At 40.8% G+C, this 18,130-nt stretch overlaps 1 protein-coding gene across 1 annotated transcript in view; it reads left to right on the forward strand.

Annotated features, from left to right (window-relative positions):
- STK3 (serine/threonine kinase 3) overlaps positions 1–18,130 on the forward strand; it is a 294,407-nt gene that overhangs the window by 27,999 nt on the left and 248,278 nt on the right. The window contains exons 3-6 of the mRNA XM_073550471.1: positions 3,779–3,907; positions 4,891–5,005; positions 16,153–16,317; positions 16,407–16,574. Coding sequence (XP_073406572.1) covers positions 3,779–3,907; positions 4,891–5,005; positions 16,153–16,317; positions 16,407–16,574 — 577 coding nt within the window. The remainder of the gene's footprint in view (positions 1–3,778; positions 3,908–4,890; positions 5,006–16,152; positions 16,318–16,406; positions 16,575–18,130) is intronic.

Genomic DNA, 18,130 nt, shown 5'->3' on the forward strand with positions numbered 1-18,130 from the left:
GGGTGTATTTTGTGTGGAGAATCTTATGGGGCCATCATGAACTGTATGGAGCATTATATGGGGCTCCTGATTCAATATGGATATTCAAAAACATTTAACCTACTGATGTCTCAATTAATTTTACTTTTATTGGTATCTATTTTTATTTCTGAAATTTACCAGTAGCTGCTACATTTTCCACCCTAGGCTTATACACGAGTCTATATGTTTTTTGTGGCAAAATTAGGGGGTCGGCTTATATGCGAGTATATACGGTAATTAAGTCTGTAGTTTGGTAGCCTTGACATTTATAGATGTGACAATACCAAATATGATAATTTTTCTTTTTTTTTTTTTTTTTAAACTTAATCTTTTTTGAGTACTTTAAACCTGAAATCTTTTGATCTATATACTATAGTACAACTGTTTTGCAGTCTATAGAATAAAAGATGTTAGACTTCGAATCCTGGCCTCTTTCTGCACTTCACAGGAGGGCAGAGATAGCAGCCATGGGGGCCTTCAGTGGGCCCCTGGCTGCTATGACTTCCCATCGGTGGGGGGCAATAAAGCCGATGTATGCTTGTATTTTATTTTGTTATTTAAATGTTGCTGTGAGTGATTAAATGGATAAAATTTCAGCTATCTGTGCAAGCTATGGTTCCTGTAGCCAGCTTATTCCTGGTATTGTGCGGGCTCAGGTCCCGAGCCTTCCCCATACAAGGGGATCTGACATAGGACTTACAGTTATGTCCTAGGTTGGATAGAGCTTAAAATTTGGTGAGTTGGATGTTTACTGCAAAAATACAAGACAGTAACGGATGACCAGTCCTTTTTCCTGACATTCTGTTTTAGTAAATTTTTGCATACACTTTGAAATAATTCTGGGACATCTTTTAGTAGAAGTTTGAATTGTGGTGTTCTTGTGTTATTCCTCTTGGAAATGTATAACCACATTAACCACAGCTTGTTACCATTTTGCTCTTAGGCTTCATTCAGAAGTCTGTATCTTTTTTTTTTTTGTCACAAGAAATTGCCATTATTAAATTGGTACGCATGCGTAGTTAGCTGCATTCCCGCACTTAATACGCATGTGACTAAGAAGATAATGCGGGTTTACTGAATCTAATGAAAATGTATGGGTAATTTACGCAGCGGAGACGGAGCGTCTCCACTACATAAATTGACATGCTGCGGTCTGGAAAGACACGCCTCATGTCTTCTCCGCAGGCTTCCGTGCATGCATAGTGGAGATGGGATTTCTTGAAATCCCATCCACTATGCTGTACCATCTGGCCAGTGCGGGTTGGACGCTGTGGATGTACACAGCGTCCAACCCACAGTGTTTACTTATCGTGGGAACATACCCTAATGCAAAGGATAAGAGTATCTTTAACCTTAATTTATTTATCCGTACGATAAAATCACTGAAGGCCGAAGACTGATAAAATTGTATCAATAACGCTGTTGTCATTCTTATCTTTTTATTTGTGTATGGGAACAAACGTAGACATCTGAATGAAGCTTTAGGATGAGTCCCTCAGTCTAAATCAATGCTGACAGTATTACAGTGACTGACAAACCCCACTGACTATCATAATAGTTGTCGATTTTTATTCCTACACTTCCTTGAGGAATGGGACAATGGGGAGCAGTAAGCAAAGAATATTATGGGAACGCTTGTATTTAATAGCACAGGCATTAGGAGGGTCAACAAAGTTTCATTTAAAGTATAGTTGGCCTCTAGACCTGAAGCCTCTGTCACTCCTGCTCTATCTCTGCTCCACGCCTCCTCCTTCTGTGTGATGTAGAGCAAGGAGCAGTCAGTAAAGCAGGAGTCGGTGGCGCTGAGTGGAGAATAGAGCTGGAGTGACAGAGGCTTCATATCTACAAATGGCTCATCAACCCAATTTGCATGTCAATTCAAACCCTGATTTCTCAGTAACAGAAGAACGGACTGGCCATATAGGTATTGCTGTATTTGTCCTTGAAAGAGCTACATGTGCATATAAATAGTTTTGGGGTGGGGAGGGTGAAATCATGCTTAAAGACTTCCATTTATGTGCTCAACAAAAGACGTAAGAAGAAAAAGAACACTCCAGCAATATATGATGAATCAATATATATTATATATAGTTTAATAAATTAGCAATGTGTTCCATTAAGGTTGGATGGCAGACCATCTGGTATCAATAAAACAAGGGGAATTTGCTAAGTGATGTACACGAACCACTATTAATGAATGTGTGTGTATAGAAAATTAAAAAATTAATAAAGACCAAAGAAAATGTAACAAATAATATTTATTATAGATTCTGGCACAATGTACAACTACAATAGATAAAAAACATGTAGAAATGTTATAATATGACAAAAGGAACCTGTAGGTGTATTAGTACTCTGATAACATATTATATTAGTCTCACCTCTGTACAATAGGGTTTTTTTGTAGGATATAAATCCAGCATATATAATATAGTCCCCAAATAAAGCAGCAAAAAAATGTGTAAGTAAGTGCAAAAAAATAATAATAAAATGCAATAATAAAGTTGTCAAATATAACTACACCAAGATTTGTAATGTGGTTCACAGAAAAGGAAAAAATAACAGAAAAGGAAAAAATAACAAAGTGTGTGAAAAACAATTATATATGTTGAAAAAAAGTAAGTGAATGAACACAAAATTGTGAACAAAATTTAAGCTGCTGAGATGATAGGGTGAAAGGTACTAAACTCAAAAAAGGAGCGCTTCTTAGATTTCTGTCTATATAAGCACTTCTTTAATTGCCGATTGTATTTCAGTGTTGACCCCTTTTTCTGCTATGTAGCGCCGTATGGTAATTCATTTTATTATATCATTGTCATACACTATTTTTCTGTGCTGGCTTATTATTGCCAGATAGCGCTGCATGGCAGTTTATTCTATTATATTGGGTCATATGCTTTTTATATTCTAGAAGCGTTGGATATCTTGCTCATTGTATAGCTTTTTATTTAGTGTCCAAATTGTATATATAAGCGTTTCCCCATATATTGCATATTCCAGCACTCCTTTTGTGAGTTTAGTACCTTTCACCCTATCATCTCAGCAGCTTAAATTTTGTTCACAATTTTGTGTTCATTCACTTTCTTTTGTTCAACATATATAATTGTTTTTCACACACTTTATTGTTATTTTTTCCTTTTCTGTGAACCACATTACAAATCTTGGTGTAGTTATATTTGACAACTTTATTATTGCATTTTATTATTTGTTTGCACTTACATACACATTTTTTGCTGCTTTATTTGGGGACTATATTATATATTCTGGATTTATATCCTACAAAAAACCCTTTTGTACAGTGGTGAGACTAATATAATATGTTATCAGAGTACTAATACACCTACGGGTTCCTTTTGCCATATTATAACATTTCTACATGTTTTTTATCTATTGTAGTTGTACATTGTGCCAGAATCTATAATAAATATTTTTTTTGTTATATTTTCTTTTGTCTTTATTAATTTTTTAATTTTCTATACACACACATTCATTAATTGTGGTTCGTGTACATCACTTGGTAAATTCCCCTTGTTTCAACAAAAGGCGTGCGGTTATTTTTTTTTCTTGTTAGATTGGTTTTCAACTCCCCGTTATAGATAAAACACTATCAGACCTTGTTTTATGAATGATGCAGAAATGTTGATAACTTCATAAAGTTGACTATTTTTGGCATGTATGTAATTTTGTGTTCTATTCCCTTTAATATTTTTGTGAATTTTTATTTCTTAATTGTTTTCCTTTCCCTTCTGCTCTGTAGGTCCTATGGCAGTGTATTTAAAGCCATACACAAAGAGTCGGGGCAGGTTGTTGCAATTAAACAAGTTCCTGTGGAATCCGATCTTCAAGAAATCATAAAGGAGATCTCTATCATGCAGCAGTGTGACAGGTACGCAGGTCACTGTTCTCACCTGAGTTAGTAGCGGAGGCTGAGTCAGTAGGAAATATATAGTGTATACCGTATTTTACGCATTATAAGACTCGCTTCCCCCTTCCTTCCAAATTTGGGGGGGGATGGGGGTGCGTCTTATAATGCGTATATACCTTACCGGTACTGTTGCTGCAGTCTGGGATGAGGGGGTGCTACTGCTGGTGTCTCCGGCGCTGCTGCCCGGGATGTGCGGCGCTGCTGTCCGGTGCTGCGGGGGGAGGGGGGGCTCTGCCGACATTTTGTGAAAGTCCAGAGCTCCTGGCAGTTCTTCCATGGTTTCCTGTGCGGTGGACTCTGGGAAAATGGCCGACGGTGGGGCGGCGCATGCGCAGGTGGTGATCTCGGCATCAAGATCTTGGGAGATGAGATCTCAGCGCTGAAATCCACATCTTGGTATCATTTTGTAGTCTTCAAAAAATATGTCTGCACTAAGATGTTTGGCAGCTTTCTGCACCGTGTACATAGAAAGCAGCCAATCGGTGGTGTGGGTGGAGTTAGGCAGGGCTCAGAATTGTGAGCATTGCTAGATCTGCAGCAGAGAGAACAGGGATTGTATCAAAATGACAGCATGCAGATGAACAGTTGACATATCCGTGGAATCAGGGTCTTGGTCCCTATATCGTGCTGCTGTCAGATTAAAAGCAAATCCTGTGTTACATTACTTTAGACCAGATTGTCTCAGTAATTTCTTGCTTGCTCTTCACAGCTGGGTCGTAGTCGGTGCCAAAATGTTTTAAAATTCTCCCAGTTTGCTCTCCATACATTAAAATAAACACCCAAGAAGGCCGTTATTTTGCTAAATCCGAGATTTGTGCAGCTAGGGGTACTTCAACAACATGTCTGGAGTTCCCTCACAGTTTTAGAACAGTAGAATGTTTATAATATGTAAATTTCGAAGTGTAAAATATGACTTCTAAAATTATATATTTTTTTATTTGTAGCCACTATGTTGTGAAATATTATGGCAGCTACTTTAAAAACACAGACTTATGGATAGTAATGGAGTATTGTGGAGCTGGCTCCGTCTCCGACATAATTCGATTACGAAATAAAACTGTAAGTAAATTTATTTTAATAACTTATTTTAATAACTTATTATATTTTTTTTTTTTTTTTTTTTATACAATGTGTTAAATGTGACTTTTTTTAACTATCCTCTTGAAAACTTGTTTTGTAAACTCTGCATGAAGTAGCCTATAGTGTTTTTATGGACCAAATTAGTTTAAAATGTCTGGAAGAGACTCGGGAGTCCGAAATGTGATGTCACTTCATTACTATTCGGTCAATGAGCCTTTAGCCTATTTTACAAACATGGATAACACGTGTGCAAAAAAGTTGACTTTTTTTTCTGTAGTTGTTTTTTGATAATCCAAATGTGCTAGCCCAGAGGAAAAAAAAAACAAATAATAATAAAAAGCTTAATAGATACTTGAAATAGTCTTTATCTGGCTCTTGCATGTTACTAGGCCAACAGTTCTTAGGATTTGGAAGTTGTGTTTTTGGTGGCGCTCAGGAGGCACGGTAGAACGATGGTAGGAGCTTCAGTTTGGATGTGGGAGATGCTACCAATTGAGAACGCGCTCAGGGAATGAGTATTTTAACAATAGATGTAGAAAATGGCAAGGTAGCCGTAGTATAAAGTGTAATTTTCAACGAATAACATTACCTTTTATTGAAGTCCATAAATTGACTGATCACAAAGTGTTTTTTTGCTCCAGACATGAGCCTTCTTCAGGTGGGTGTCCTGATGAAGGCTCTTGTCCTGTGCCAAAAAGCAGTTTGTGATTGGTCACTTTATGGACTTCAAGGTAATCTTATACTTTAACCTGGCAGCGCATCGCCATCTTGCCGTTTCCAACAATTCAGCTCTACATTTCATTTCAAGTTGCTCCCGTCATGCAGCACGTTTCCATAAACTCAAGTGTCCCAAATTATTGTAAAATCTCACTGCTAGAATGCATCGAATGTTTTCATGAGCCTGGTATATATATTTAGGTCCAGTGACTATTGCATCGTCCTCATTGTCAGTACCATGGACAGTGCTAGGAGGGACGTGTGCAGAACGTCATCACGTCGTGCAAAGTTTCTAAGGGGCAGCTCATCACTTCAGCAATTAATATGTAACATGGGAGAGGAAGGTGAAGGATATGTGTCGTGTGCATGTACATAATCTACAGATCCTATGTAAATGGCTGTATGCTCTGTGTAATTGTATTAGGGACCAATTTACCATTTTATTCAATTTATGGTTGCCATCCACTGAAACAGGAGAGCGCTGAGAAAGTCTACAGTGGAAACTTCCCTAATAAGCTCCATAATTGTTTTAAATCTCGATTGCATAAAAATAGGAACTACTGGAAAATTACAAATTATGTGTGGTGACCATAAACAAGAGAAAGTAAATGCAATATGAGAAAGGAATGTTAATGGATTCAGGCTAAATATGTTTTATCCGTACCCTTCAATCTTGTGAGCACTGAACCAACCACCTCTAGTTCCCCGACGCGTCGGTTCCCGAGCTGCACAATGCTCCTCTCTGACCATACAGCCTGCAGGGCTACCAGGCACACTGATGTGAACGGTCTGATTTTTGTTTGCCTCTGTGCTTCTGTCTCCTTTAATCTCTAGGTGAAGCAGCCTTTATTTTATTATGGCCGGATTTGCAATCATGTTAAACCTCAGAAACGTCCATGTTTGCTGATCACAGTAGATAACGCAGATTGTACATTTTCCAGCTGCTCAGGAAAAACATCTGCACTTACCGCAGAGCATGATATTGCATTCTTACAGGCCTGGCCAACCCTAAATGGGACTTTGAAGTGGGAATTGAGAAAATGGAAAAGAGCATTTAACCTTTCACTGTTTAAGAAGCTTAGGAAAAGCCGATTATTTTTGCAGGTTTTCAGCCCCCTCTAGAGTAAAGGACCTGCACTGCTCTGCTGTGTTTGGCCTTTTCAGCAAATAAATATTACAGTAAGCTTGTTATTTCTCAGTTCTGGGAATCTATGAATTTTATTCACCTTTAGCTTATGAAAACTTGTACTTTATCATATGTCAAGATTTTACATTTGCCTTATTAGGCTATGTTTTTTGTGATTTGTTTTTTTTCACACTTTTTTTTTTCATTGCAGGAATGACAAGGTAACACATTTTTTATAAAAGGAACACTAAACCTAGAAAAAAATGCCTTCAAGAGGATCTGTTACTTGTCTCAAAAGATTGGGTAGCACGTGTCAGCAGTGTCTGCTTGATTTTAGCCATGTATGCTGTAAAGAAAAATAGACTTTAAAAGCAGCTGGACCAAGCTGCGTGGAAGACTGGTCAGACAAACGGGTCTCCGGTGACTTTTCCCTTGCGGTTGATATGTCTGTCGGTATACATGCACACTAAGAGACCTGTCGCTCAAGGGTAGCAGGTGGGGAGAAGTCGTCGGGGACCCACCTGTCTTCACTGAATAACGGCGATTGCAAAAAAAACAGATTTCCTATTAAATTCTCTCTCCTTTGATATGATCTAGCATGTGAAATAGGGTCCCCCTGAACCCTACAGCTCTGTTCCCCAGCCTTCCACGTCATTTTCCCGGAACAAAATGGGCACACGCGAAGTGCGCCTGCCGAGATCTGCCTGCCGGCACCCGGCAACAGTAGGAGATTTTTGGTATTTGTTCATTTTGATCACTGTTAGGGTTAGGGTTTGGGCTAGGGTTAGGGTTTGGGCTAGGGTTTGGGGCTAGGATTTGGGCTAGGGTTAGGGTTATGGTTGTGGTGTTGGGGGTTTAGGGTTGGGATTAGGGTCAGGGGTAGGGTTGGAGTTAGAATTGGGGGGATTTCCACTGTCTAGGTACATCAGGGGGTCTCCAAACGCGACATGCCGACCGCCATTGATTCCAGCCAATTTTGCATTCTAAAAGTGCTCCCTTCTGAGCCCTGCCATGCACCCAAACAGTGGCTCTCACCCACATATGGGGTATCGGCGTACTATGGAGAAATTGCACAACAAATTTCGTGGTCCATTTTCTCCCTTTACTCTTGTGAAAATAAAAAAGTTTGGGTTTAAAGTAAATATTTTGTGAAAATAGTAAAATTTTCATTTTTTTTCCTTAGGCTAGTTTCACACTTGCTTTTTTCACGACCAATGACGCCACATAGGCGTCATGAAAGTCGGTGCCAATCCGACCAGTTACGCCTATGTGGCGTCAAGACTTTAAATCTCTCCTGCGGGTCGGGTGACCGGGGTCACTGAAAGGTCACCCGACCCGCAGATACAGGGGGCTTTGTACTTCACCACAGATAGAAGTGAAACTGCCTATCAGAGCGATAGTAATATTTCATCAATGAAAATTGATGAAATATTACAATCCAGCCATGGCCGATGCTGCAGTAGCATTTGACATGGCTGGAGACCGTGATCTGACACCCCCCCCCCCCCCCTCCCACGACTCACTGGGCCAACCGGCCCCCGATACCGACTGACGGCCATCATCATCTGCTCCCCTCCCCCTTCTCTCCGCTACCCCCACCTTCCGACCCCCCCCCCCCCCCCCGGTACCTCCGATGTCGCGCTCTGGCTCCCGGTGTCCTGCCGTCCTGTTGCATGGGCACCGCTATCATGGAAAATGGCCGCCGGCTACAGATTCCATTCATTCATTTTGATCACTGTGATAAACTCTCACAGTGATCAAAATAGAATGAAAAGTAAATAAACCCCTTGTTTTATCACCCCCATAGGCAGGAACAAATGATAAAATAAAGAAATTATATTTTTATTTTTCCATTAGGGTTAGCTTGGGAAATATGGGTAGGGTTAGGGTTGGAATTAGGGTTAGGGTTAGAATTAGGTTTAGGGTTGGATTTAGGGTTAGGGTTGGAATTATGGTTAAGATTAGAGTTAGGGATGTGTTTGGGTTAGGGTTGGGTTTAGGGTTAGGCTTGTGGTTAGGGTTATGGTTAGGGTTGGGATTAGGGCTAGGGGTGTATTGGGTTATGGTTTGGGTTGGGATTAGGGTTAGGGCTGTGTTAAGGTTAGGGCTGTGGTTAGGGGGTATGTTGGGGTTAGGGTTGGAGTTAGAATTGAGCAGTTTCCACTGTTTAGGCACATCAGGGGTCTCCAAACGCGACATGGTGCAACCGTTGGTTCCTGCCAATTTTGCGTTCAAAAAGTCAAACGGTGCTCCCTCCCTTCCAAGCCCCGACGTGATCCCAAACAGTAGTTTACCCCAACATATGGAGTATCAGTGTACTCAGGAAAAATTGTACAACAACTCTGGGGGTCTAATTTATTCTGTTAGGCCTGTTTCACACTTGCTTTTTTTTGCAGCGCGTTTTTCCCGCAAAAAAACGCATTGAAAAACGCATACAAAAGCATACAACTGCTGCGTTTTTTTTCAAGCATTTTTATGAGCATGCATGAAAAAAACGCAGCGTTTTTATGCGTTTGTATGCGTTTTTAGTGCGTTTTTACCGCGTTTGCGTTTTTTCCAACATTAGGTGGCCCCTCACACTAACCCAAACCATGACTTTACTAACCCTAACCCTGACCCTAACCCTAACCCTGACCCTAACCCTAACCCTTAACCAAACCATACTTAACCCTAACCCTAACCCTTAACCAAACCATACTTAACCCTAACCCAAACCCTAACTAACCTTAACCCTAACCCTAACCCTGACCCTAACCCTAACCCTGACCCTGACCCTAACCCTTAACCAAACCATACTTAACCCTAACCCAAACCCTAACTAACCTTAACCCTGACCCTAACCCTAACCCTGACCCTAACCCTTAACCAAACCATACTTAACCCTAACCCTGACCCTAACCCTTAACCAAACCATACTTAACCCTAACCCTGACCCTAACCCTTAACCCTACCATACTTAACCCTAACCCTGACCCTAACCCTGACCCTAACCCTAACCCTGACCCTAACCCTTAACCAAACCATACTTAACCCTAACCCTGACCCTAACCCTTAACCAAACCATACTTAACCCTAACCCTGACCCTAACCCTTAACCAAACCATACTTAACCCTGACCCTAACCCTTAACCAAACCATACTTAACCCTGACCCTGACCCTGACCCTAACCCTGACCCTAACCCTTAACCAAACCATACTTAACCCTAACCCTGACCCTAACCCTTAACCAAACCATACTTAACCCTAACCCTAACCCTAAACCCCCTTAACTAACCCTAACTTTACCCAAACCCCTAAATTCCATTGTCTAAACTAATGGTAAAAAAAAAAACGCATGTGCAAAAAAACGCATACATAAGCATGCCAATGCGCACATATGCTCACCATAGACTTATAATGGGTGTCTTGCTGTAAAAAAACGCATTGCGCGCGCATGCGTTTTTTTGAGGCAAATCGGACGCACAAAAAATGCAATAAGTTGCATTTTGTGCGCCCGAGCGCATACCGCAAAAAAACGCATGCGCGGTAAAACGCGTACAAACGCATGTGTATGCGCACATAAGCGCATCCCATGCAAAGTATAGGAAAAAAAAACGCATGCGCTATTTAGCGCTAAATTACCGCGAAAAAAAACGCAAATGTGAAACCAGCCTTACCCTTGGAAAAATAAAAAGTTGGGGGCTAAAAAATTATTTTTGTGGAAAATGATTTTTATATTTTCACGTCTCTGCGTTATAAACTTCTGTGAAGCACTTGGGGGTTCAAAGTGCTCACCAGACATCTACATAAGTTCCTTGGAAGGTCTTGTTTCCAAAATAGGGTCACTTGTGGGGGGTTTCTACTGTTTAGGCACATCAGGGGCTCTGCAAACGTAACGATGATCGCAGACCTTTCCATCAAAGTCTGCATTTCAAAACGTCACTACTTCCATTCTGAGCCCTTACATGTTCCCAAACAATGGTCCCTCCCCCCCCCCCATGTATGGGGTACCAGCGTACTCAGGACAAACTGGACAACAACTTTTGGGGTCCAATTTCTCCTGTTACCCTTGTGAAAATAAAAATTAGCGAGCTAAAAATAATTTTTTGAGGGAAAAAAATGATTTTTTATTTTCACAGCTTTGTGTTATAAACCTTTGTGAAGCACTTGTGGGTTCAAAGTGCTCACCACACATCTAGATAAGTTCCCTGGAAGGTCTAGTTTCCAAAATGGGGTCACTTTTGGGTGGGTTCCACAGTTTAGGTACATTAGGTTCTCTGCAAATGTAACATGACGCCCGCAGACCATTCCATCAAAGTCAGCATTTCATAATGTCAATACTTCCCTTCTGAGCCCCGATGTGTGCCCAAGCAGTGGTCCCCCCCCCCCCACATATGGGGTACCAGCGTACTCAGGACAAACTGGACAACAACTTTTGGGGTCCAATTTCTCCTGGTACCCTTGTGAAAATAAAAAATTGTCCACTAAAAAATAATTTTTTGATGAAGAAAAATATTTGTTATTTTCATAAACTTTTGTGAAGCACCTGGGGGTTCAAAGTGCTCACTATGCATCTAGATAAGTTCCTTCGGGGGTCTAGTTTCCAAAATAGGGTCATTTGTGGGGGATCTCCAATGTTTAGGCACACAGGGGCTCTCCAAACACGACATGGTATCCACTAACTATTAGAGGTAATTTTCATTTCAAAAAGTCAAATGGCGCTCCTACCCTTCTGAGCCCTGCCGTGCGCCCAGACAGTGGTTCCCCCCCACATATGGGGTACCAGCGTACTCAGGACAAACTGTACAACAACTTTTTTGTCCAATTTCTCCTGTTAGCCATGTGAAAATAAAATATAGCGTGCTAAAAAATCATTTTTGAGGAAAAAAAATATTTTTTATTTTCACTGCTCTGCGTTATAAACTTTTGTGAAGCACTTGGGGGGTTCAAAGTGCTCACCACACATATAGATAAGTTCCATAAGGGGTCTAGTTTCCAAAATGGGGTCACTTGTGGGAGGATTTCACTGTTTAGGCACACAGGGGCTCTCCAAACGCGACATGGTGTCCGATAACGATTGGAGCTAATTTTCCGTTCAAAAGTCAAATAGCGCTCCTCCCTTCCAGACCCTGCCGTGCGCCCAAACAGTGGTTTATGACCACATATGAGGTATCCGTGTACTCAGGAGAAATTGTCCAACAAATTTTAGGATCCATTTTATCCTGTTGCCCATGTGAAAATGAAACCATTGATGCTAAAAGAAAATTTTTGTTGGAAAATTTAAAATGTCCATTTCTTCCTTCCACGTTGCTTTAGTTCCTGTGAAACACCTGAAGGGTTAATAATCTTCTTGAATGTAGTTTTTAGTAGCTTGAGGGGTGCAGTTTTTACAATGGTGTAACATTTGGGTATTTTCAAAGTGACTTCAAATGTGAGGTGGTCCCTAAAAAAAAAAAAAATGGTTTTGTAAATTTTGTTGTAAAAATGAGAAATCGCTGGTCAACTTTTAACCCTTATAACTTCCTAACAAAAAAAACCTGTTTCCAAAATTGTGCTGATGTAAAGTAGACATGTGGGAAATGTTATTTAGTAACTATTTGGTGTCACATCACTCTCTGGTTTAACAGAATAAAAATCCAAAATTTGAAAAGTGCGAAGTTTTCTAAATTTTCGCCAAATTTCTGATTTTTTTCACAAACGCAAAAATTATCGACCTAAATTTACCACTAACATGAAGCCCAATATGTCACGAAAAAACAATCTCAGAATCGCTAGGATGCGTTGAAGCGTTCCAGAGTTATTACCTCATAAAGGGACACTGGTCAGAATTGCAAAAAATGGCCTGGTCATTAAGGTCAAAATAGGCTTGGTCATGAAGGGGTTAAGGACAGCATTGGCTCTGTCACTAACGCTATGTGCACACGTATTTCTTAAATCTGCAGGTAAATTTCAAGTCAAAAGAGCTGTGGTTTACCTGCGGATTAGGCTGCGGTTTAGACCTGCGGTTTATTACCTCTACAATGGAGGAGATGGTAAACTGCAGCAGAATCCGCAGAAAAGAAGTGACATGTCATTTCTTTCTGCTGATTGAAACCACAGCAAAACCGCGCGGAAAATTCCGCAGCATGTGCACAGCGGTTTCCATTTTACATAGGGTAAAATGGTAGTGTACGACGCAGCAGATTCTGCTGTCGACCCGCAGGGCCAGAAACGCTGCGGTTACGCAGCAAAATCCACAACGTGTGCACATAGCCTCAGGGTTTAAAATATCTGGTCACAGTACAGCTTCATGCACATAGTCTGTTGTGCAGCTCTGTACCATAGGCTCGTGTGCTACCCTATATTGTTTTTTTCAGATTGCCATGTAAGGACCTATTCTCTAAATGCTGTGTGCTTGGGGAGGAACGTTTTTATATATATATATGGATGTGGGGAGGAAAGTTACAGACGTATGGATGTGGGGAGAAAAGTTACAGACGTATGGATGTGGGGAGTAAAGTTACAGACGTATGGATGTGGGGAGGAAAGTTACAGACGTATGGATGTGGGGAGGAAAGTTACAGACGTATGGATGTGGGGAGGAAAGTTACAGACGGATGGATGTGGGGAGGAAAGTTATAGACGTATGGATGTGGGGAGGAAAGTTAGATGTATGGATGTGGGGAGGGAAGTTATAGACGTATGGATGTGGGGAGGGAAGTTATAGACGTATGGATGTGGGGAGGGAAGTTATAGACGTATGGATGTGGGGAGGAAAGTTACAGACGTATGGATGTGGGGAGGAGAGTTACAGACGTATGGATGTGGGGAGGAAAGTTACAGACGGATGGATGTGGGGAGGAAAGTTATAGACGTATGGATGTGGGGAGGAAAGTTATAGACGTATGGATGTGGGGAGGGAAGTTATAGACGTATGGATGTGGGGAGGGAAGTTATAGACGTATGGATGTGGGGAGGGAAGTTATAGACGTATGGATGTGGGGAGGAAAGTTACAGACGTATGGATGTGGGGAGGAAAGTTACAGACGGATGGATGTGGGGAGGAAAGTTATAGACGTATGGATGTGGGGAGGAAAGTTAGATGTATGGATGTGGGGAGGGAAGTTATAGACGTATGGATGTGGGGAGGGAAGTTATAGACGTATGGATGTGGGGAGGGAAGTTATAGACGTATGGATGTGGGGAGGAAAGTTACAGACGTATGGATGTGGGGAGGAGAGTTACAGACGTGTGGATGTGGGGAGGAAAGTATGTATGGTTGCTGTTGGAACATGCCACAATTTTTTGTCTGTTGTGTTTGTACCTCTGTACATCTCTGGATGCAATTGTGTGCAGTAAAAGCTTTGTGGAGCCATAATATAGCAGTGAATGAAGCTCACTGCAGTTTCCTGCACTTAGCCTTTTATTTTTTTATTTCCCATATTTCTCTTTGATATATTGGGGTAGAAACATTGTCACAATTCACATTATTTGTAGTCTCAATGGGGCTAATTTGGGATAAAAACCCACTCATTTCTTCTTTCTTCACATGTGTGTTCACTTTATTCTACACTTTTCCTTTGTTCTGAGCCAAACAAGATGGAAAACTTGAGGAAATTAGGAGCGTGGCAGAGTTTTTGTTCCCATTGTATGGTACAAGCATGTGATATTTCCTTTGCGGAAGTGAATCGAGCAAGTCTCTTCTGGCTCGTTTCTTTGCCTAAACATCTAGTTTTAAGCTTGTTTCACATTAGGCAAGGTCTCCTCAACAAATCTTATGTCTACTAGTGATGAGCGACTACATTCCTTGCTCGGATTTTTCCGAGCATGCTCTGGTGGTCTCCGAGTATTTTGGCGTGCTCGGAGATTTTCATCGCCTCATCTGCGTGATTTGCGACTGCTGGACAGCTTGAATACATGTGTGGAATGCCTGTTTGTTAGGGAATTCCCACATGTATTCAGCCTGTCTACAAGTCGCAAATCATGTAGCTGAGAAGATGAAAACTAAATCTCCGAGCACGCCAAAATACTCGAGATCACCCGAGAGACCCGAGCAGCAATGCAACTCGCCCATCACTAGTGGCAACTGGTACTGGGGAGCGACTGCAGTATGTCCAATGAGATAGAAAAGTTGCATGCAAACTTGTAATCTGCAATGTCTGGCATACTTAATGTATATTTTATATGATGGCTCACAGGCATTTTGCAAATGTTTTACCCCAAAGAGAAACATTGGGAAATAGTGTAACTAGGGCTATGTTCACACGTTGCATTTTTGCTGTGTATATTTTTATTTTTTTGCAGGCAGAACCTGCTATTTTGCTGTGAATTTTTGCTTTGTTTATATTGTTGTTTAATACCCCCCCCCCCCCCCCCAAAACAAATCATGTCTCAACCTCCTTAAGGTTTTTGCAGCAAAAATGCAGCAAAACCTGACACCTGCGTGTTTTCCTGCGTATTTGCGCTTACTGCTTTCTATGGGTGAAAAAACGCTGCAAAAATGCTACAACACATGACATGCTGCAGTGTGCAAAAACACAGCTTTTTTCCAAATCATTCAGGGAAAAAAAACTGTGTGCATGAAATTTCTGAAATCTCACAGCTTTTGCTGGTACTGTAAAACTCTGCTTAAAATTTGCATTAAAACAGCAAAAATTCAACATGTGAACATAGCCTAGTGGTGCAATTTGTCAGCCTGAGAGGCTGAGGGCACCCTTCGCTTGGAGCCATCGTCCTGCGTGAGTGTACGCTTATTACATGTATGAAGTATATGCCCAACAGAAGCCACCATGGGAAGTCACTGGGAAAAAGTAAAGCTTTATAGCATGGCAGGTTGTGTTTTTTTTTTTCTTTTTTTTGTGACCCTTTTGACGAAGAAGCTATAGATTACTTTATATCCACTTCTCCTCTTCAGGTTTACAGGTTTTTTATTTCTTTTTAAGTCCGTCTTATGGTTTTGGAGATGCAGCATTTTTATTTGATGCTAATTTTTGTCTTTTTTAGTTTATTAGAGTCTTTACTTCTATCTCAGTAATGGGAAAATCTGTGTTCGCTGAATTCAGATTTTATCTCTGAATTAAGAGTGAATAATCAGTCCAGGAGAAAGAAGCAGATTTCTCTGATAAGCTTTATTACAAAGTTGCTTCCTTTTATGTGTATGATTGATTTATTAAATAATTAAACAACAGTTACACTTTAAAATAACTATACATAGAGCTCAGAAATGAGAGCGCATTTTGATTCTGTGTTGCATTGAGAGTATTGTTGTGCAACGTAAATTTGCTTTTATTTTTTAATGATAAACACATCTGGTTTGTATTTAAGTTAACGGAGGATGAAATTGCTACGATACTTAAATCCACGCTCAAAGGACTTGAATACTTACACTTTATGAGGAAGATCCACCGAGATATAAAGGCCGGGAATATCCTCCTGAACACGGAAGGGCACGCTAAACTGGCAGATTTTGGAGTTGCGGGACAGTTGACTGTAAGTGCCTCAGAGGAGATGGATGTCTCTTATACCCTTTTTTAATAGTTCACCATAAAATTATTATAATATATATCTTTTTTAAATAGGATACAATGGCAAAGCGCAATACAGTCATTGGGACCCCGTTTTGGATGGCTCCTGAAGTGATACAAGAAATTGGGTACAACTGTGTAGCAGATATTTGGTCCCTTGGAATTACTTCAATAGAAATGGCAGAAGGAAAGCCGCCTTATGCAGATATTCATCCAATGAGGGTAAGCGAGAGCGGAGTCTTATAAAAACCCTACAATTGACAGGATGTCTTCAATAGATTCTATGCCTGAGAATGTTAAAGGGAAGGCCCACCGTAACAACTTATTACCTATCCATAGGAAAAATAACTTGCTGGACCCTCCCCCCGTCCTGAGAATGGGGCTTTGGAGTCCCAGTGTGAGTGGAGCCATTCTCTATATCTATGTATTGTCTGTAGGACTGGCTAAGATATGAGTGCGTCAGCTGGCCTTCTCCATTCTGTCCCATGAACGCCATGGTCTCCTGATTCTTGAGAACTAATGGTGGTAATCACCTTTAATGTTAGACTAGATATTTTCTCTTGACAGAGACTTCATACAGATAAGTCATCCTTATCCAGCCAGACTTTGCTCTGTGTACAAAACTTTTCTGTCGTAGAGGCCTTTGCTTTGAAATAGGACTTTCCACCAAATTTTTCATGTTGATCTGGATTCATGATGTAATAGTGGCTGCAGAGCAGAATATCTGTATATGTGTGTGTGTGTGTGTGTGTGTGTGTGTGTGTATGTATGTATGTATATATAATATAATATACACAGTACAGACCAAAAGTTTGGACACACCTTCTCATTCAAAGAGTTTTCTTTATTTTCATGACTATGGAAATTGTAGATTCACTCTGAAGGCATCAAAACTATGAATTAATACATGTGGAATTATATAATTAACAAAAAAGTGTGAAACAACGGAAAATATTGTGTTTTGAAACTGTAAAGCGCTGCAGAATATGTTGGCGCTATATAAATAAAGATTATTATATTCTAGGTTCTTCAAAGTAGCCACCTTTTGCTTTGATTCCTGCTTTGCACACTCTTGGCATTCTCTTGATGAGCTTCCAGAGGTAGTCACCGGAAATGGTTTTCACTTCACAGGTGTGCCCTGTCAGGTTTAATAAGTGGGATTTCTTGCCTTATAAATGGGGTTGGGACCATCAGTTGTGTTCTGCAGAAGTCTGGTGGATACACAGCTGATAATCCTACTGAATAGACTGTTAGAATTTGTATTATGGCAAGAAAAAAGCAGCTAAGTAAAGAATAACGAGTGGCCATCATTACTTTATGAAATGAAGGTCAGTCAGTCCGAAAAATTGGGAAAATTTTTAAATTGTCCCCAAGTGCAGTGGCAAAAACCATCAAGCGCTACAGAGAAACTGGCTCACATGAGGAACGCCCCAGGAAAGGAAGACCAAGAGTCACCTCTGCTGCGGAGGATAAGTTCATCTGAGTCACCAGCCTGAGAAATGGCAGGTTAACAGCAGCTCAGATTAGAGATCAGGTCAATGCCACACATAGTTCTAGCAGCAGACACATCTCTACAACAACTGTTAAGAGGAGACTTTGTGCAGCAGGCCTTCATGGTAAAATAGCTGCTAGGAAACCACTGCTAAGGACAGGCAACAAGCAGAAGAGACTTGTTTGGAGTAAAGAGCACAAGGAATGGACATTAGACCAGTGGAAATCGGTGCTTTGGTCTGATGAGTCCAAATTTGAGATGTTTGGTTCCAACCACCGTGTCTTTG

This window comes from Dendrobates tinctorius, unplaced genomic scaffold, assembly GCF_039654945.1.
Source record: "Dendrobates tinctorius isolate UK_male_01 unplaced genomic scaffold, ASM3965494v1 ptg000165l, whole genome shotgun sequence".
NCBI classification, from domain to species: Eukaryota; Metazoa; Chordata; class Amphibia; order Anura; family Dendrobatidae; genus Dendrobates; species Dendrobates tinctorius.